Raw genomic sequence first — 21,697 nt, 5'->3', positions numbered from 1 at the left:
GCACAGAGGCAAATTCCATCCTCTCCTTGTCCTTCCTCCCCCAGGCAAGGAGCTGAGGATGGAGCCCAGGGAGGACAAATCCCCGCGGCAGAACCTCATGGAAGAGGCCGTTTTGAGTAGCTCCACAGCGCAGGAATCCAATGGGGAGGAAAAGCCCCGGAGATGCCACAGGAGGAGGGGCTGCAAACGCAGCCCAGGGAGCTGTGAGGAGGAAAGACCCACCCTGTGCCAGGAAGGCCGCAGGAGATCCAGCCAGAGCTTGGACCTGGTGGTCCATGAGCAGCTTCACACTGGGGAGAAGCCGCACAAGTGTGAGGAATGTGGGAAGAGCTTCAGCTGGAGATTCCACCTGATCTGCCACCAGATGATCCACACTGGGGAACAGCCCTATGAGTGTGGGGAATGTGGGAAGAGCTTCAGCACGAGCACCCTCCTGATCCATCACCAGATGATCCACACTGGGGAGAGGCCCTACGAGTGTGGGGAATGTGGGAAGAGCTTCAGAGACAGCTCACACCTGATCTGCCACCAGATGATCCACACTGGAGAGAAGCCTTACGAGTGTGGGGAATGTGGGAAAAGCTTCAGACAGAGCTCCCACCTGATCCGTCACCAGAGGATTCACACTGGGGAATGGCCCTACAAGTGTGGGGAATGTGGGAAGGGCTTCAGCCAGAGCTCCAGCCTGGTCCACCACCAGATGATCCACACTGGGGAACGGCCCTACAAGTGTGGAGAATGTGGGAGGAGCTTCAGGGAGAGCTCCAGCCTGATCATTCACCAGAGGACCCACACTGGGGAGAGGCCCTACAAGTGCCTGGAATGTGGAAAGAGCTTCAGACACAGATCTCACCTGATTGTCCACCAGAGGCTCCACACTGGGGAGAGGCCCTACAAGTGTGGGGAATGTGGGAAGAGCTTCAGAGAGAGCTCTGAGCTGATCATCCACCAGAGGAGCCACACTGGGGAGAGGCCCTACAAGTGCCCTGAGTGTGAGAAGAGGTTTCAGACCAGCTCCCATCTCCTCCTGCACCAGCGGACGCACACGGATGAGAGGCCCTTCCGCTGCCCTGACTGCGGGAAGAGCTTCAAGCACAACTCCACCCTCATCAGCCACAGGCGTATCCACACTGGGGAGAGGCCCTATGAGTGTTCTGAGTGTGGGAAGAGGTTTCAGACCAGCTCCAGTCTGCTCTTGCACCAGCGGATTCACACTGAGGAGAGGCCCTTCCGCTGCCCCGACTGTGGGAAGGGCTTCAGGTACAACTCCCACCTCATCAGGCACCAGCGCATCCACACTGGGGAGAGGCCCTATGAGTGTCCTGAGTGTGGCAAGAGCTTCTCACACAGCTCTAATTTGGCCAGACATCAACAGAGGCACCGGTAAGTGAAGCCCTGCGAGTGCCCCGAGTGCGGAAGAGCTTTGTCCGCTGCTCCAACTTCATCCCCCACTGAAGGACCCACATTCCCTGTATCCATGTTGGGAAGACACCTGGCTGGTTGTCTCCATATCCTTCTGGATCCCCACAGGCACCAGGGAAGATGATGTTTGGGAGGATTTGGGGGTTCTGAGGGGATATGGAAGAGTTTTCTCCATCACTTTGTACTCCAGAAGATAGAGGCCTTGATCTGTTACCTCAAAACCACTGGATCCTACTGAAAAATGTTCAGTTCCCACTCCAAATGGGTCAGTCACATTCCAAAATTACTTGAATCTACAGCCCCCTCAAAATCCCCACGAGGGGTTAGATGGCATTCAGAGGGTCTGGATGGAGTGGGAGGTACATGGGGGGGGGCAGGGGGGTGAGTAATGGAGGGGGGCAGGGGTTTGGAATGAAGAGCTGGAGGCTGGGGATGATGAGGCTGGGGGGAATCTCCTTTCTGGGTATCCCCCACATCTGAGGGCATTTGGGTTATCCCCTGTTCCTGAGGGGTTTTTTGGGTGTGATGATGGTAGCAGCAGCTGCTGAGGTAACCAGGGAGCCAAGAAGGGCCAGGGCAACATTGGACTCACGGTGGGCTGGTACCGAAGTGTAGAATCTCTCCCTGGGTTATGGAGAGTTCCCACAGTCCTTTACTGTGGTATGTAAATTGTTTTATGGTTGGCCAGTTGGCCCTCCGCCTAGTTCTGTGTAGATCCCATTGAATATGTATGCCCCCTAGTTAATATGTATAATGTTCTGGAAGTTTCTCTGCTCCTTGACACCCCATTGGTTCCCTGTCCCTATTCCCACCACCCCACTTCCCCGGTTGTTGTTCCCCTGTCACTCCAGGTTCTCTCCTCCATCTAGCCCTCACCCGATTGGTTTCTGGCACTCTGCCTGCCCCCAAAACCCCGAGTATAAAATCCCTGAATCTCTGTCGGGGCCATTTTTTCACTGGATCCTCCTGTGTGTGTTTTAGAATAAACCTCGCTGGAATCTACACAAAAGGTCCCTCTCGCCTCTTTATCTCTGGCAACGCGACTTGATATCCATCAGGGTTCATTTTGGTGCGAGGCTTCTGTGAGCAGAGCCTGGTGCTGTCGTGCTGAAGCTGAGTATCTGGGATACTAGTGGAAGCAGCCCCAACCAGGACGCTCTCCAGGAAGGATGCGGTGGCCCCCCACACCAACGGGCCAGAGCGCGTCATAGTGGTGCCCGAACAGGGACCTCTCCCCAAGGTTCCTGTGGAGCATCCTTGGCGGTCGAAAAATCACTGAGTGTTCGCCTCAGGTCATCTGCTTGCCTGAGTAGGCACTTCAGTTTTATTAAGCGTCCTCCGAGGGATGGCCAGCAACCCTCTGAGTTAAAGAGGATCGGCTAGGCCAGAGGACTACAGTGAAAAGCCTTTTTTCCTGCCGATGCTTTGAGACTGGTTAGTAGCGCTCGGCAGGGCTGTTTGGTTCATTTGTCCCTTTCCTTTTGGTGGTGGGTGAGGTAGTTTTGGGGAGATGGGAGCGAGTCTATCCCAGCCCCAACAGGAGATATTCATCCAAGCTGAGGGTTCCCTAAAAGCAGGCAAATATAAGTTTTCTAAGGGGCGTCTTAAACGCTTTGTTAGCTGGATTTTTTTATACTTTCTAAATGTGACAGTTGAGTCAGTTAAGATGTTAAGTTTTTGGGATAGAGTTGGGGAGAGATTGTCGGTGTTGGGGAAAAGTGGGGTCGTTCTGTGGGGAAGTTTTTCCTTTACTGGTTTCGATTTACAGTTAGAAATATGGGGAGTAGCTTGGGTGTTTGTAAAATTCCTAATCCCTTTTGGAACGTTCCCCATCCGCCTCTACCCTATCCCCATGTTCCTAATCTCTTTAACCCGTTTCTGGGGGAATTGGGAGGTGTAGCCCACCACGCAGTGCAGGGTTGCCACCGTCTCCCTGACTCCTCTTGATCTCCCCTGTTCCCTTTCCGTGACAGTGAGTGCACCACTGCCCTGGACCTTTCTTTTAACCCGTTTTCCTCGCCCTCAGACCCAGTTTCATCCCCCTCAGACTGTTCACAAAATGATGCCGGCCTCGTGGCCAGGCCCGCCATTTTGTCCCTGTCCTGCCCCATCCTTCCCGCTGAAAACCACAGCTCCTCCCTTGTTCCACCCCTTGTGGCGATAGGTGCCCTTCCGTCAGACGCCTCCCCTGCGCCCCTTGCATCGTTTAGTGTAACCGTTCTGCAACCCTCCCCTTTCACTGAGAATCCCTTTCCAGTCGTGGATTCCACCCAACTCCCCGCCCCTTCCATTGGCAGCCCTGCCCCTTACCAGTTTCCAGTTCCCATGTCACCTCTTCCGGTTCCCATGCTCCTGGGGCCAGAAGTGGGAGTGACAAAGGCTGGAACCAGGGCGGGGAAGGCACAGTTTTTGCTGTCCTGGTCTTTTACAACAGGGCTGGGAATCCCCAGTGGGAACCATTTCCATATGCCCACCTGAAGGAGCTGTGTAAAGCTGGCAAGGAATTTGGGTGGGAGTCCCCTTACTTCAAAAGGCTTAATCCAAGCTACCTTCACCACCAATGCTCTGGTTTTGCAGGATATAAAAACAATTATGTCATGCATCCTTTTCCCCTGCTGAGTACCTCCTATGGGAGAGGACTTGGAAAAAGCAGCTTAGGGATCTCCTTTTGACATACCAAAGGGATCCTGCTAAGGCACATCTCATAATGGACCAATTGTGTGGCAAGGGTCAGCTTTCAAAGCCCCAAAGATCAGGCTGTGAACCTTCCCGAGCCAATCCTGAGTGACATAAAAATTGCAGCAGAATGGGCCTTATCCCTCATCCCCATGGCCAGCTTTACACACATCAAACAGGCTCCCCAAGTGTCATTTGTTAAGTTTGTGAATGGGCTCCGGGAAGCTGTGGTGAGGCAAGTTAACAACATTGAGGCCCAGGGAGAACTGCTCAGCACTCTGGCTAAAACAAACGCCAGTGAAGCCTGCCAATTGGTGTTGAGGGCGCTCCCTCTGGACTCGCCTCCCACCCTTGATCACGTGATCAAGGCGTGTATGAAGCTGGTTCCTTTGGACACTGCCACCATCCAAATAAGCTGGGGGGTGTAGTGGAAGCTATGGAGAATTCCTGGCCAGGGAACCTTCCATCGGGCTGCAGAGACACACACAATTGCTTTAATTGTGGAAGCCCTGGCCACTTTGCAAAAATCTGTCCTAAGCCTCAAAGTTTTCACCAATTCTCCATACCTAATAAGCCTTGTGAGCCTGTTCCTGCAGACTGCTCTAAGTGCTCGGTGTGCAGACACCATCGACACCAATACAACCAGGGAAACCAGAAGCAGAGTGTGGAGTGGCACCGTGCGATGACACAAAATTAATGGCTGAGCTCCCCAAGCCTGCTAGCTTTGACACAGAGGAAGCCTTGTGACACTTTACCGTGTGTAGTGGTTTGGTCCAAAATACTCATTACTGTTTACCTTCTGTGAGATAAGAATTAGGAGAAATGCAAAGCAGGCACCAAACTTGAAAGAATATAAAGAAGTTTATGAACAGACCTAAAAGAAGGAAAAAAAAGTATACCATACCTTCAGAACTCTCCTCCTCTGCCCACCTTCCTCCCTTCTCCCACTGACAATGTAAGAAGAAAACCCTTAAGATGTTCAGTCTGTTTACCACTTCCATAACAACCTTGGTCAGTCCATTTAGGAAGAGGAGTCTCTCTTGCTCGTGCTATGAAAACATTATCACAACGAGACAGCCGCCCACTTGCAAATATTGTTCAGTCCATTTAGGAAGAGGTCTCTCTGCTGGCATGTGAGTCCCTTCCCCCGACTTGCAGCTTTTCCCGCAACTGCTTTCGAGGGTCCACTCTTGAAATTTTTTGGGGTACAATTTTAAGGGTGAGCTGTTCAGAAACAAAAAACAGAGGCCCTTCTCCCTCCCTGGGAGCAAAGGGTCTTCCTCATCTTCATCTTTAGGACTATTTCTGGGAGCATCTCTAGGAACTGAGGTTTTCTCCTTTCCTGTTTGGAGCAAAAGTCCTCATCTGGTCCATCTCTCCCTGTCCAAACTTCTCATGAAATTACAGCAGCGTCAGCATCTGCCTATCTCAGCGCAGGTGCTTTTGCTTACGAGTTGAACACTCCACCCCCCATATCTTCATGAAATTACAACAGGATACTCTGATAGCTTCACAACAGAATTTCAGCTTTGAGCATCTCCTCCTTTTCTTCCCTCAGGTTTTCAGCTCTTCACAGCAATAAAAGTGTTAATCTCACCTCGGCCTTGCAGCTCTGTGGCTTATCGCAGTGGAGGTGGGGGGGAGCCAAGCCGCTCCGGCTGCCCACAGCAAGGCAGTGGGGGGGGTTCCACGGATGGAACAGGCCCATGGCTCCAGGATGGCCGTGGCCCGGCCTGGCCTGGCCCGAGCAGGGCCTGAGCCGGGCCCACGGGGCCCCGCATGGGGCCCGCAGCCACCTGTCCCAGCACCGGAAACAAGAGAGAGCTTGGGGGGGAGTTTGCCTATTCCTAAGTGTCTATCACAGAGGCGGACACAACTTTAAGTGGCTTAAAGAATTGTCCATATTCAAACTGGCCAGCTGATAGGTTCTATCAGGTCCCAGAGGAAACTGTAAGCACCCCTTAGCAAGGACATCCCTTCCGGGACTATGCTTGCTAACCTATGACACCGTGCCATAAATTGAGTCTCTCCTGATGGAAGAGAATTTGCTGAAAGTCCTTGCAAGGAGTTTGAGAGATAAAGCGAGATGTCTTCTTTAGTTTCAATGCTTCTAGATAGTTGTTTATTAAGTCTTATCAGAGGAACAGAGCCACTAGCGTGACCCAGGTACAGCATAGAAGGAGGAAAAGTAGGAGTGAGGCCAATTATCAAGATTTACACAGCCTTTTAAAGATATTTTAACCAATAGTTACTAAAAACATACATTATTTTCACTTCCTTACCAATTATTCAGTAACACAACTAGGAACTGTGGAATTTTCTATCCAGTCAATCCAAACTACTTTTACTGCAGAATATGGAGTAGTAGAAGAAGGAGAAGAAGGTTTAGAGAACAACAACAATCCTCCATTTTGATATTTTTTACTCTTATCTATGTACTACAAAGACAAGCCCAAAACCTCCAGATTTTTCACCCTGTGACAATCTTACATAGTAGTCTATCACCTAATTCACACCACTGTATTTTCTAGTTCTTGTCTGACTGTTGGTAATTTTTTCCAAGGTTTGAAGCTAAATCAGTGTTGTTCAGGGGGGTAAGAACCCTTAAAAACAGGCAGAGAAGTATTCTCGGCACTCTGGGTTCCTACACCTTGGAAAGGTTGGAACTAGAATGATGGGTTTCCCTGGTGAGTGCTTCCTCCATCCACTTTAAAAAGCAGGTTCAGAGACAAATTGTGACCAAACGGGCTTTTTTAGTTCCAGCAAATGCAGAGCTCTTGGTTATAACTGATCCCATACGGGGTCCACAAGAACTTTACATTGAACCCAGTGTTCAGGAAATTGACTCGGACGGGACTGTTACATTTTTTGCAGCTTGTTGCAACCTACCCTTCTTCCTAGCTGAAGGACAGGTGGTTGCTCAAGCTATCATCGTTCCTAAGGACTATCCAGGTGCTGCAGAACACCTTCCGTGTGGTGGACGGAACTCGTGGGATGGAACAAACCCACCACCAACTGCTGCCTGCGCAATGACAAAGACATCGTCAGCTTGTCCGGCACGGTAGACACGGGGGCCGATGTGACGGTTGTCTCTAGAACAGAATCACCCCAGGGATGGAGAATGAAACTGGTAGGTGGGAGAGTCACCAGCATTGGGAGGACAGCTGCTGCTGAGCAGAGCATTGATAATATTCTTATCGAGGGTCTGGGCAAATACATTGCGTCAGTCGGACTGTTTATCATTGACACTGGCCTTACCCTGTGGGGACGGGACCTATTGTCCCAATGGGGGACTTGCCTTGAGATTCCCTCACCCTGGGATTTTCAGTAGGGGCCACTGCGGGGTGCAATACCCCACGCCTAAATTGGAAAACCGACACTTCGGTGTGTGTTGACCAGTGGCCCTTGATCCGGGAAAAATTAAGCACCCTTGAGTCCCTAGTGGAGGAGGGACAAAGGCAATATAGTTCCATCGAATAGCCCTTGGAACTCCCCTGTTTTTGTACTTAAAAAACCAGGCAAAGACAGGTGAAGGCTCCTCCATGACCTCAGAAAAATCAATGAGGTGATTGAGGACATGGGTCCCCTCCAACCAGGCATGCCATTGCCCTCTATGCTCCTCCAGCATTGGCCAGTATCTGTCATCAATATTAAAGACTGTTTTTTCAGAATCCCTCTTCATCCGTGTGACACTCCCCGGTTTGCCTTCTCTGTCCCGTCTATCAACCGGCAAGTCCCTATGCGCAGGTACCACTGGCGAGTCTTGCCGCAAGGCATGAAGAAGTCCCCAACCATCTGCCAGTGGTACATAGCGGAAGTCCTGTCCGCAATCTGCAAAACATTTCCTAGAGCAATCATCCTTCACTACATGGATGATATCTTGATCTGCGCACCCAATGAAGACCAACTGAAAAAGACATTAAACTACACCATTCATGCCATCAAGGAAAAGGGCTTTGAGATACACCCTGACAAGATACAGTGTACCACCCCATTGACCTATCTGAGTCTTTGCATCGGGGAAAAGACCATCGTGCCCCAGAAGATTACCATTCGAGACAACCTGAGGACCCTGAGATCTCCATCAACTCTGTGGGTCCATCAATTGGGTCCGTCTTTTGCTGGGACTCATGACGGAGGACCTCGCGCCTTTGTTCCAGCTGCTAAGGGGCTGCGAGGACCTTGACTCTCCCTGGACTGTCCCCGCAGAGGCCTGGGAGGCAATCGGTAAGGTACAGCTAGCCTTAGCCTTGAGGCAAGCACACCAGACTAGACCAGACTTACCCTATAGTCTGATCATTTTGGGTAAGACACCACACTACCCTTCCCTCGTTTTCCAATGGGACGTGGTGCAGAAGGATCCTCTTCTTATTATACAGTGGGTCTTTTCTGCCACACCAACCGTCTAAGAGCATAACAACACCGCAGGAATGTATGGCTCAATTGATCATCAAGGCCAGAGCTCGCCTCCGTACCCTTGCGGGATGCGATTTTACATGCATACACCTTCCATTAACGATTGGTGACTCAGAACATTTGTTACAGAACAATGAGCACCTCCAGTTCGCCCTGGACAGTTATTCAGGCCAAATGTCAGTTCACAAACCGCAACATAAGCTCTTCAGTGCTAATTTTAATTTGACTCCAAAACATCTCCAGAGTAAAATTCCCTTAAAGGGAATTTTACCCTGACTGTGTTCACAGATGGCTCTGGATCATCCCATGAGTCGGTGATGACTTGGCGGGATCCTCTGACCCAAGAGTGGGAGACTGATGTTAAAGTAGTGGACGGTTCTCTGCACGTGACAGAATTGGCAGCCGCCGTCAGGGCCTTTGAGAGGTTCAAGTAACCATTTAATGTGGTGACAGATTCGGCTTACGTGACTGGAATAATTGCCAGGGCAGAACACGCCTTATTAAAGGAGGTTGCAAATCCACACTTACCTGGGCTACCCTCACAGTTAATATACTTGGTCTCCCACCGAGAGCACCCCTTTTATGTCCTGCATGTAAGATCACATGCTGACCTACCTCGACCAATCACAGAGGGGAATCGGAGAGCAGATGCTCTGGCGATGCCTGTCCAAATCCCTAACTTACCAAATACCTTGGAACAGGCTAAATTGAGCCACCATTTCTTTCATCAGAACATTCCCGCTCTAATGAGAATGTTTGGATTAAAGAGAGATCAAACAGGAGCCGTAGTGGTGACATGCCCTAATTGCCAACAATATCAACTTCCAGCATTGGGCGTGGGGATAAACCCCCGGGGGCTCTCTTGTTGCCAGCTATGGCAAATGGATGTTACCCACATTGTGGAATTTGGGAGGCTTAAATACGTACATGTTAGCATTGACATTTTTTCAGATTCACAAGCTCACCTAAAAAAAGCTGAGGTACTCATTAAGAATCTTGAATGTGGAAAATGGGAAGGCCCCTTTCCATTGATAACCTGGGGGCGAGGATATGCTTGTGTTTCCACAGATTCCAGTCCAAGATGGCTACCTGCAAGAGTGGTCCAACCAGCCTTGGGTACTCCAGCTTCATAATCAGCTTGTGGGGAAGATAAACTCTCCTGAAGTCATGTTCCTAACTGATATTAATAAGGTTTTTAGGCAATTTTATAAGTATTTTTGGGAAACCCTCTCAGTCGAGGTCTAAGGCTCTGGCCAAGCCCTAGCCCTGGCATACTGGAGATTATACTATCAAACCCAGTTCTTTCTGCTCTAAAAGTGTAATCAAGTCACTTTGACTTGTTGATTTGCTCTTTTCAAAGCTGGACTGACACTAACCATGCCGTAATTATGCCTCCCCTGATGAGGGAGAATTTTAGAGTCTTTGCCAGGAGTCCGAGAGACGAACGGACCTTCAGCCTTCTCTTCTTTCAGATAGTTGTTTATTAAGTCTTATCAGAGAAATAGAGCCAGACATAGCACGTGACCCAGACATAGCACAGAGCAGGGAATGCAGGAGAATGCCCCATTTTCAAGATTTACACAGTCTTTTAAAGGTAAATTAACCAATGGTCACTAAAAACGTACATTATTTTTACTTTTCCACCAACATATAATAAATCATCTAGTCATGTAGACAGGAACTGTGGAATTCTTTATCCAATCATCCCAAACTACTTCTACTGCAGAATATGGAGTAGTAGAAGAAGAAGGTCTGGAGAACAACAACAATTCTTCATTTTGAAGTTTTTTGCTTTTATCTGTTTACTATATTAACAAACCCAAATCCTTTAAATTTTTCCCCTGTGACAATATTACATAATATTCTATCACCTAGTTCACACCAGTGTAGATTCTAATTCTTCCCAGAGGGTAGGGAATTTTCTCCATGAACGAAGGTCAAAAACAGTGTTGTCCAGGGGGGTAGAACCCTTCAAAACAGGCAGAGAAATACTCTGCACTCTGGGTTCCTACACTGGACCTTCTTTCAAAGTAAGCTTGGAAGTCTTGCCTAGCAAAGACTTTCTGAGTCTTCACTGTGAAACAGGACCTTCCAGCAGTTGCAGACTCTGAGTGATAGTAAAAGATTTAGACAACTTTACGTTGCTCCTCAAAGTTCAATCTGTTTAATCACTTTAACAGAGCTTATTTGGTTCAGGCAGTGGGCCAAACATGTTCTAATGTTAGAAGTGTTTTGTTTCATAATTCTTAATTGTATAAAACAAAAAAGGGGGAATTATGGGGAGAAATAAGATAGAATTGGGTTGTGAGCTGTAAGATCTGCCTGCAGAGGTACATGGCAGCACAAAGGAGCACATGGCAGCACAGAGAAGCTTGTCTCCACCGGACCCTGTGGAGAGGAGGTGCCACATGGCAGACCCCTATGGAGAGGAGCCTGCCGGGAGCTGACGGACGGGTGAACAGTGAGTGATCATCCCATAGAAGGAAGTGTGCTGCTGATGTGGCAACACGGGATAGGTCACAGGGTAGTGAGGATTAGCATATAAGGAAATACTGCGCCTTAGAAAAGTGTATAAAAGCAGCTCATTCCTCTGAATAAACGATTCAGATCCCCTGCCTGTCTGGGTCCGTGCTTCAATTGCCAACAGGTAGGGCGTGATCTATGGGAGGGGTGTGGTCAATGGAAGGGGTGTGGTCATTACAGTGTGGTCAGTGGGGGTGTGGTCATTGGGCTGCATGTGGTCATTAGGGAGGGTGTGGACAATATGGGAGTGTGGTCATTGGGGCTGCATGTGGTCAATATGAAGGTGTGGTCAATGGATGTGGTCAGGGGGCTGTCCAAAGGGATGTGGTAAATGGGTGTAGTCAGTGGGGGTGTGGGCATTGAGGGTGTGGTCCATAGGGATATGGTCAATGGGGATGTGGTCATTAGGGAGGATGTGGTCAGTGGGGTGCCATCAATGGTTGTGGTCAATGGAGGTGTGGTCATTGGGGTGTGATCATAGGGGTGTGGTCAGTGGGGTAGGTGGGGTAATTATGGGGGTGTGGACATTGGGGTGTAGTCAATGGGGGTGTGGTCAGTGGGGTGTGGTCAATGGAGGTGCAGTCAATGGGAGGTGTATGGTCAGTTGGATGGGGTATGGTCATTGGGGTGGGAGTGGTCATTAAGGAGGGTGTGGTCAGGTAGGGTGTGGTAATAAAGGGGTTGTGGTCATTGAGCTGTCGTCAATATGGGGGTGTGGTCAATGTGTGTGGTTAATGGGGGTGGTCAATGGGACTGTGGTCATGTGTGGGTGTGGTCAGTGAGGGTGCGGTCATAGGAGGTGGGTGTGGTTAATGGAGGTGTGGTCATTGAGGTGCGGGTGGTCACTGAGAGGGGTGTGGTCACTCAAGCCAGGTCGCTGTTGAACCAGAGACAGTGCCAGGCGTGGCTGGAGGGGGAGGGGACAAGGCAAGTGAGGGAAATCTGGGACCTGGAGTCCTCCAGAGCATCCAGAGCAGGAGGGGACAGGAGGATGGGCTGGAGGGGAGGAGCTGGGGGGACATGGGAAGGGTGTGGTAAGTGGGGGTGGTCAGTGGGGTGTGGTCATGGGGCTGCATGTGGTCATTAGGGAGGGTGTGGACAATATGAGAGTGTAGTCATTGGAGCTGCATGTGGTCAGTATGGAGGTGTGGTCAATGGATGTGGTCATTGGGGTGGTCCATGTAGATATGGTAAATCGGGATGGTCAATGGGGGTGTGGTCAGTGGGATGTGGTCATTGGGGGTGGTCCATGGGGGTAGTCGATATGGGCGGTCAATGGGGCTGTGGGCATCAAGGGTGTGCTCAGTGAGAGTGTTAATAAAGGGGGTGTGGTAAATGGGGTGGGTGTGGTCAGTATTGGGGTGTCATCATTGGGATGGTGTCACGATCCGCTAATGCAAGCGGGGGTCGTGATGGTTCGTTTATCGATCTCAGAGTGTAAAAGGACACAAGAGATTTCAGTTTTAATCAAAACAGTGCACCTTTATTAAGTGCCCACAACACAGTAATGCAATAGAAGAGAGTAAGAGAAACAAAGTAGAGAGGGGGAAAAAGAGGGGCAATAGCTACCAACGGATGAGACGAAGTCCTCGTGGTCCTCCGCCAATAGATTAGTCTTCCTTCTGTGGGGAGATCTCGGACTCGGTTATTTCAGAAAGGCCCTTTATAGTCCTTTTCAGAAGCGAGGGGCAACTGGCCAAGAGGTTGGGAAATCTACAGCCATTGTTATGGGGTCCGTTGCTTTGGGAAACAGGTACAGGACAGACGTACAAGACAGGTGTACCGGAGAGGTGTACAGGACAGGTCATTCCTTTCCGCTTCAGCACAGTCCTTCCTGCCTGGGCAGCAAGAATGGCGCAGTCCATTGTGACCTGCACTAATTTTCCTCAGGAATGCGTACCAGTTCCCAGTGGGCACACCCGTAGGCAACACTTGGCAGACATCCCACCTCAGCTGGGCCAGGACTCCTGTGTTCAGTCTCTATCCTTGGCAATGATCGTGAGGCAGATGAGGGATCTTTGGACCATCTCTTACAGATGGGTGTGGTCAATATGGGAGTGTGGTCTTCAGAGTGTGGTCAATGGGTGTGGTTAATGGGACTGATCAAAGGGGGTGTGGGCATTGGGGTGTGGTCATTGAGGGTGTTCAATGGGGGTGGTCAGTGGGGTGGGTGGGGTAATTATGAGGGTGTGGTCAATGGGGTGGGTGGGGTCAATGGCAGTGGTGTGGTCAATGGGTGTGTGGTCGATAGGGAGGGTTTGGGCAGTGAGGGTGTGGTAATAAAGGCGGTGTGGTCATTGGGCGGTGGTCAATGGGAGGGGTGTGGTGAATGTTGTTAGTGAGGGTGTGGTCAGTGGGTGGGGTCCATCGTGTGGGTCTGGTCATGACAGTGTGGTCAATGGGAGGAGTGGCCAATGGAGATGTGGTCATAGAGGGTGTTCAGTTGGGCTGGTCCATGGTGGTGTTCAATGGGGATGGTCAATGACTGCGTGGTCTTTGGGGTGGGTGTGGGCATTGAGAGTGTAGTCGATATGGGGGAGCCGTCAGTGGGGAGTGGTCAATGTGTGTGGGTAGTGGTGGTAGTCAATGGAGCTGTGGTCACTGAGGATGTGGTCATTGTGGGGTGTGGTCATTGAGGGTGTGGTCATAGGAGGTGAGTGTGATTAATGGGATGTAGTCATTGTAGGGGTGTGGTTAATGTAAGGAGGTGGTCAATGGGATGGGGCTGGTCATTGAGGTGGGTATGGTCATAAGAGGTGTGTGTGGTCAATTGAAGGTGGATGTGGTCCAGGGAGGGCTGTGGTCAGTGAGAGGGATGTGGTCACTCAGGCCCAGTCGCCCTCAAACCGGAAGTGGTGCCAGAAGTGGCCAGAGGAGGAGGGGACGAGGCAGGTGAGGGAAATTCAGGATTTGGAGCCATCCAGAGCATCCGAGAGAAGGGACAGGAGGAGAACAAACTGGGAGGGAGGGGCTGGGGGACATGGGAAGGGTGTGGCCAGTGGCGCGTGGCCAGTGGGGTGTGATCATTGAGGGTGCCATCAATGGGAGGGGTGTGGTCATTAGTGAGTGTGTAGTCAACTGGTGGGTGTGGTCAATGGGAAAGGTGTGGTCAATGGGGTGTGGTCATTGAGATGGGTATGGTCAATAGGGGTGTGGTCAGTGGGTGTGGTCAATGGGGTGGGTGTGGCCATTACAGTGTGGTCAGTGGAGGTGTGGTCATTGAGGGGGGTCAGTGGGGGTGTGAGCATTGGCATGTGGTCAATGGGAGGGGTGGGGTCAAGGGGGGGTGGTCATTGGGGTGGGTATGATCAATGGCGGTATAGTCGGTGGGTTTGGGCAATGGAGGGGATGTGGTCATTACAGTGTGGTCAATGGGGGTGTGGGCATTGGGCTGTGGTCAATGGGAGGGGTGTGGACAGTTGGATGGTGGCCATAGGGGTGGGAGTGGTCATATGAGGTGGGTGTGGTCATAAGAGGTTGGTGTGGTCAAATTGATAGTGGTTGTGGTCAATGGGAGGGGTGTGGTCAATGGGAGGGGTCTGGTCACAGAGTGCTGGGTGTGGTCACTGGGGTGGGGTTGGTCAGTGAGGGTGAGAATATAAAGACAGTGTGGTTGATGGGGTGTGGTCATTGGGATGGGTGTGGTCATTGAGTGGGTGTGGTCAATAGGGTAAGTGTGGTCAATGGGAGGGGTGTGGTCAATGGGAGAGGTGTGGCCAATGGATGTGTGGTCATTAGGGAGGATTTGGGCAGTGAGGGGGTGGTAACAAAGGGGTGTGGTCAATGGGGGTGGTCTGTGGGGATGGTCACTGGAGTGAGGGCATTGAGGTGTGGTCAATGGGGATGATCAGTGGGGTGTGGTGAATGGGAGGCGTGTTGTCCTTGAGGTGTGGTCGTTTAGGGTGTTGTCAATGGGGTATGTGGTCCAAGTGGGTGTGGTCATTGGGGTGGGTGTGGTCATTGGGGTGGGTGTGGTCATTAGGTAAGTTGTGGTCATTGGGTGTAGTTAATGGCAGTGGTCCAAGGTGGTGGTCAATGGGTGTGTAGTCATTAGAGAGGGTTTGGGCAGTGAGGGTGTGGTAATAAAAGGGGTGTGGTCAGTGGGGCTGCGGTCATTGCGGATGTGGTCATTGTGTGGGTGTGGTCATTGAGGGTGTGGTCATAGGAGGTGGGTGTGGTCATTGGGTGGGTGTGGTCATTGGGTGGGGGTGGTCATGAGAGGTGGATGTGGTCAATTGAAGGTGGGTGTGGCCAATGGGAGGAGTGTGGTCACCTGGGCCCAGTCGCCATCTGTTGCAGTGGTTGAGTCCACCACAGGATTGGCCAGAGAGCCTCAGGACCCCAAAACAGTGGAGGTCCTCTGGTGGGCAGGCTCAGAGGTCTAAGACCACCCCCTTTCACCCCTTTTAAGTCCATGTTCTAGATAGTTCTCCTTTCCTTGATACCCCACTAGCTCCTGGTTCCCTTGTTCCACCCCTCTCGCCTTCCCCAATGGTCACTGTCTTGTCATCCCATGTCCTCTCCACCCCTGGCCCCCAGATGATAGGTTCCTGATATTATGCCCACCCCCAGTGCTGATCTGCATCAAACCCCAGACCCTGCAGTGTTCTGTGTTCTTTGTCCCTGGTTCCCTTTGAGTGGGGACCCCAATAAACCCCTCAGAACTCCATACAAAGGACCCCTCCTGCCTCTCTGTCACCGGCAATGCTGCAGGAGCTATCCGACTCTGTGTGTGTGAGTGGCAGCGAGTATCCACCTACCACAGTGTTGTCTTGGTTTGAAACTTTGTTGTCTTCCTTGTCTGCCAAGGAAGGCAGGAGCCTCCCTTGAAATGGAAAATGCAAACCTCTTCCCTCCAAATTATTATAATTTTGAAATTAAGGGGCTTTCCGGCAAAGATATGAGGAATAGGAATAACAGTTATTTACATCTATTTATCTATCTATCTGTCTATCTATCTATCTATCTATATCTGTATGCATTACAAGGCAAACAAACAACAATAACTATGGCAGTAACAAACAGAACCACAAACCCAGTGCCAGCCTTCTCGGCTGCAGGCACTTTCTGCTTTGGTGCAGTTCTGGCCACAGCCGGCAGGGGCGCTGGTGGTTCCTGGTGAGCAGGGCGGGTGCAATGGTTCCCCCACAGCTGCAGGGGGTGCTCCAGAGAGAGCTCAGGGAGCACGTGGCAATGGCCGCTTGGGATCCTGGGAAGGGATGGAAGAAAGGCTTCACAAACCCCCTGGGCAGCTGATCCCAGTGCCCCGCTGGACCCTCGGGAACAGAAGGCTGGAACAGCAGGCACGAGCACAAATCCCGGGTGGCAGACGAGATGTACCAAACTCGGGAGCTGCAGCGGGAACCCCAGGAGGTCTCGGCAGGCAGGGTGTGCGGAGCTACAGAGTAGCAAAGGCTCAAAGCAAAGGTGGGGGCAGAGCGGCCGTGGCCGCGGCCCAGCTCCCAGCAGGGGAGGGAAAGGTGGGCTTGGCATCCCGAGGTTTTTCCCTGAGGCACCTGAGCAGATGTTGAAAAGGTCCCTCTTTTAGTAAGGTGGGGCATCAGGGTCCCAGTGCAACAGCCACTCCAGAGAGCAAGATCCACTCTTGGTACAAGGAAGGCAGCCAAAAGCAGAAGCCTGCAGCAGCGACAAAACTCCCTCTACAATGGCAGCCCTCCTCTCCTTCTGAACGCCAAGAACACCAGCCAGCCACGGGCTGTACACAACCCCTTTTTCAAATATCGCGGCATCCCCTGCCCTACATGAGAAAACATCAGGTGAAAGAGAGTAGCCAGTTGGAACCCTCCTGCTGTGGCCAGGTCTTTTGTTTTTCTTAAGCACCCAGTAATTTGTCCACTTGGCAACATATATGGGGAAAATTCTTTTAAGAGAAAAAGAAAATAGAAGAACTCCTAAAACTCCAACATGTGTGTCAGAGTGTGTCCGAGTGCATTTGCGCAAAATCCCCCGATCTGCTCCAAGGTGTGATCAGGATGGACGCGATGCTCTTTCCACCCCCCCTACTCGCGCATCGCATCACATGGCGCCTGAACAGGACCTCTGAGGAGAGTCATGAAAAGCGTCCCTGACAGCCGGAGGCTGTCAGGAATTCACATTCGGGGAAGCTGCGCCTTCGAAGACAGATCCGAATTTTATCTGACCTGTTCTGAGAGATGACTGATACCCCTCTCAGGGAGAGGGACTGGTCAAAGCCGGAGGACCCTGCTGAGAGCTTCTTTTGTTCCCATGAGAGCTTTGGAGTCAGGGACTCAGCATTTTGGTGAGTGCAGCTCCACAAGGCGTCTTTGAGGTTTTTTTTCCTTTCCCCTCAGTAGTGGGTGATGGGGTTTTTTTGGGTAAGATGGGTGCTAGGCTGTCCTGTCCCCAAAGGGAGGTGTTCATCCAAGTTGTGGGCTCCCTGAAAGCGGGAAGATTTAAGTTTTCTAAAGGTCTTTTTTAAATGTTTTGTGCAGTGGATCTTTCAGGTTTTTTCTAATATGTCGGTTAAATCGGTTAAATCGCTTGATTTCTGGGACAAAGTGGGGGAGAAGTCAACAGGTTTTAAAAGAAATGGGGATGATTTGGTGGGAAAGTCTTTTCCTTTGTTGGTTTTAATTTATAAAGCTGTTAAAGATGCAGGGAACGAGTTGGGAGTGTCGGGTAGTTTGAATCCCTTTGTTGAAGTTGCCCCTCTGTCTCTGTCCTCTCCCTGTGCCCCTCATGCCACTAACCCCTTTCTGGGGGGATCAGGTGTAGCCCACCACCTGGTGCAGAAGGGCTACCATCCCCCTGACCCCTTTAGGTCCCCTCAGCACCCTTTTCAGGACAGCACTGGCCATGCTGCCCTGAGCTGAAATATGCAGCCCCTCCTTGTCTCCGCCCCCTGTGACGACGATGGGTGTAACTGCATAGGGTCCCTCCCCATGTCCGGGAATCCCTCCACCCAAGTTCCCGCCCCCTCCATTGGTGGCCCTGCCCCAGGACCCAACCTACTCCAGGTTCCCACGCTGTGCCTTCCAGTTCCCATGCTTTTGGGGCTGGAAGTAGGAGTGCCAAGAACCGGGAGGTGGGCAGAGAAGGGGGATTTATAGCTGCTCCAGTTTTGTATAACAGGGCATGGAACCCTCGATGGGAGCCATTCCCATATGCACATCTAAAGGAGCTGTGCAAGGCAGGCAAGGAGTTTGGGAGGGAATCCCCCTGTTTTAAAAGCCTGGTACAGGCTACCTTCACCACCACCACCCTGGTTCCACAAGACATCAAAACCATCATGTCGTGTCTCCTTTCCCCAGCAGAATACCCTTTTATCCCAATGGGGAACTCAATGTGAAATCCCACCACTGGGATCACTGCAGAGCGCGCAACCCCACAACTCACCTGGAGGACGGATACTCCCACCTGGGTGGACCAGTGGCCCCTATCCAAAGAGAAACTAAGCACTCTCGAGTCCCTCAAGGAACAGCAGCTTTCCAAGGGTAATATAGTACCATCTAATAGCCCTTGGAACTCTCCTGTCTTTGTGCTAAAGAAACCAGGCAAGGACAGGTGGAGGCTCCTCCATGACCTCAGAAAAATCAATGCGGTCATTGAAGATATGGGTCCCCTGGAACCTGGCTTACCCTCGCCCTTGATGCTGCCTCGGCAATGGAAGTACGCTGTAACTGACCTCAACGATTGTTTTTTCAATATCCCCCTACACCTGCGTGACGCCCCCCAATTCGCCTTCTTCTATTCCATCAATGAACCAGCAAGCCCTGATGCACAAGTATCACTGGCAAGTTCTGCCACAAGGCATGAAGAACTCTCCTACCATCTGCCAGTGGTACGTTGCTCCTGTCCCCCGTTCTGAAGGCGTTTCCAAAATCAATGATCCTCCACTATATGAATGACACCCTGATCTGTGAACCAGAGGAAGCCCTACTGGACTTGACATTGGAAAAGACTGTCCAAGCCATTTAGAAGGCAGGATTTGAGATTCATCCTGAAAAGATCCATCACATCTGCCCATGGACCTACCTGGGACTCCACATCAGTGAACAGACCATTGTACCCCAGCAGCTGACCATCTGGGATGACCCGAGCACCCTACGAGACCTCCATCAGCTCTGCGGTTCCATCAACTGGGTCCGTCCCCTGCTGGGTGTTACGATGGAGGACCTCACTCCCCTGTTTGATCTCCTGAAGGGATGAGATGAGATGACCTGGACTCATCACAAACCGTCACTGTGGAGGCCCGGGATGCCATTGGTAAGGTGCAGCTCGCCCTGTCCTCTCGACAGGCCTACTGGACAGACTTGAGGTTACCCTTCATTTTCATCTTCCTGGGTAACTCACCACGTTACCACAGACTTATTTTTTAGTGGGACGCATTGCAGAAAGACCCTCTCTTGATCATAGAGTGGATCTTCCCATCACACCAGCCATCCAAGACCATCACCACACCACAGGAATTGATGGCTCACTTAATTATGGGAGCCAGAGCTCATCTCTGTACCCTTGCTGGGTGCGACTTCACGTGCATTCATGTACCATTGACCATTGGTGTCTTGGAACATTTGCTCCAGACCAATGAGCACCTCCAGTTCGCTCTGGACAGCTACCCAGGCCAAATCTCAATTCACAAGCCCAAACATAAGTTGTTTAACACAGCTTTCAATTTGGCCCCAAAACAACTGCAAAGCAAAACCCCGCTCAAGGCTCTAACTGTTTGTACCGATGGCTCAGGAGCACCCTACAAGTCGGTGATGACTTGGCGGGATCCTCGGACTCAGGTGTGGGAGTCTGATGTCCAAGTGATGGAAGGCTCACCACAAATTGCAGAATTGGCAGCCGTGGTTAGAGCTTTTGAGAGGTTCCAAGAACCCTTCAATCTGGTCACAGATTCGGCCTATGTGGCTGGAGTAACTGCCAGAGCGGAGCATACCTTGTTGAAGGAGGTTGCAAATCCAAAGCTGTACCAGTTGCGCTCGAAACTGGTCTATCTCCTTTTCCACCGAGAGCAACCTTTCCATGTGATGCACGTGCGGTCACACAATGATCTCCCAGGTCCCATCGCTGAAGGGAACAGGAGAGCTGAGGCTCTGGCAATGCCGATACTAACACCCAATGTACCTGACACTTTCCAACAGGCAAAATTGAGCCACCAATTTTTCCACCAGAATGCTCCCGCCCTCATCAGGATGTTTGATCTCCACAGGGATCAAGCGAGGACGAATGTGGCGACATGTCCAAGCTGCCAGAGCTACCAGGTCCCATCATTAGGCTTAGGGGTAAACCCCCGAGGCGTAGGTAGCTGTGAACTCTGGCAAACCGATGTGACACACATTCCCCAATTTGGGAGACTTAAATATGTGCACGTCTCCATCGACACCTTCTCAGGGGCCATGTTTGCATCTGCCTATGCAGGAGAAAAGGCAAAAGAAGTCACCAAACATTTTCTCCTTGCCTTTGCCACCCTGGACATGCCCATATAAGTTAAAACGGACAATGGTCCTGCTTATATTTCAAAACAACTGCAAAAATTTTTTAGCACATGGGGCATCCGGCACACCACGGGCATTTCCCATTCCCCCACAGGACAGTCCATTGTCAAAAGGGCCCATCAAACCATCAAGAGGGTCCTTGATCAACAACGTGGAGGGACAGAGATTAACTCTCCCATTGTGAGACTCTGTAAGGCTCTCTTCACAATAAACTTTTTGAATAATCCTTTCTCAGAGTCAATTCCCCCCCCCCCCCCATATTCCAGCATTTTACTAACTTGACCCAAGCCAAATTAAAGGAGCAACCACCGGCATTGATCAAAGACCCTGAGAGCCATCAGATCCAGGGCCCTTTCCAGCTCATTACCTGGGGAAGGGGGTATGTGTGTGTTTCCACCCCTAAAGGATTGAAGTGGCTGCTGGGCAGAAATGTAAAGCCTTACCTAGTACCATCAGCGACAACCCCTGAGGAGAGCAGAGACAAACACAAGATACTGCACAACAGCAAGATGAGACAAGTGCTGCCTGGAGGAGACGTTGGCGCAAGCAGACAGGCCACAGCAACAACTAACTCACGCCACCTCCAGACAGTGTGCCCTCGTTGCCTTCCCTCATGTGTTTCCCCACCCCATGATCCCTCACTTACCCTAAGCCCCTTACTTACCTTTTTTTTTGAAGAGGGGGGAAAGAGAGGAGAAGGAAAAGTTAAAAGTGGAACCAACAAGTTGTAAGGTTTTTAATGCTTTTGATTCTGATTTATGTTTGCTTTATTTACAATCCCACAGAGGAGCCTGCCCAGAAAACCCCATTCCGCCAGGATGGAGACCTACCTCCACCTCATTATGATCTCCTGCATCATAACACCAGATGTCATTGCGTGGATCATCCCACAGCCAAAGACCAACGTTTGGGTCACATTGGCCAAGGCCATTAACCAAGACCATATGTGCCTTTCAATGTCTGGCATGGAAGACCCATTGTCCACCTGCCTGGTGGGAATCCCCCTCCAGCCCCTTTGCTGGTAAGAGGCCCAATCTGGTGTACACCTGGGACCAGTGGACACAGATACTGCCACATGCACCAGAGGAGCCCCAAGAATTGGCCTTATTGTATCCGATTTGGATACAAATTAACCAACTCCGAATGGCTCAAATCAGCACATCACAAAATGAGTTACA

The 21,697-nt window shown here is 51.0% G+C and overlaps 1 protein-coding gene across 4 annotated transcripts in view; it reads left to right on the top strand.

Moving 5' to 3' along the window:
* Positions 1-21,697, top strand: part of LOC125319001 (zinc finger protein 501-like) — a 47,586-nt gene that overhangs the window by 12,739 nt on the left and 13,150 nt on the right. The window contains exons 3-5 of one of the 4 annotated variants that reach the window (XM_048289967.1): positions 45-665; positions 918-1,383; positions 2,404-3,031. In XM_048289967.1, the coding sequence (XP_048145924.1) occupies positions 45-665; positions 918-1,383; positions 2,404-2,470 (1,154 nt within the window). In that variant the 3' untranslated portion in view covers positions 2,471-3,031. Of the gene's footprint in view, positions 1-44; positions 1,384-2,403; positions 3,032-21,304; positions 21,599-21,697 lie in introns of those variants that run through there. The other 3 variants (XM_048289965.1, XM_048289964.1, XM_048289966.1) reach the window with 3 other exon arrangements.

The sequence above is a fragment of the Corvus hawaiiensis genome, chromosome 35 (assembly GCF_020740725.1).
Source record: "Corvus hawaiiensis isolate bCorHaw1 chromosome 35, bCorHaw1.pri.cur, whole genome shotgun sequence".
NCBI classification, from domain to species: domain Eukaryota; kingdom Metazoa; phylum Chordata; class Aves; order Passeriformes; family Corvidae; genus Corvus; species Corvus hawaiiensis.
The sequence above is the reverse complement of the archived record's forward strand: the minus strand, read 5'-3'. Positions and strand labels throughout refer to the sequence as shown.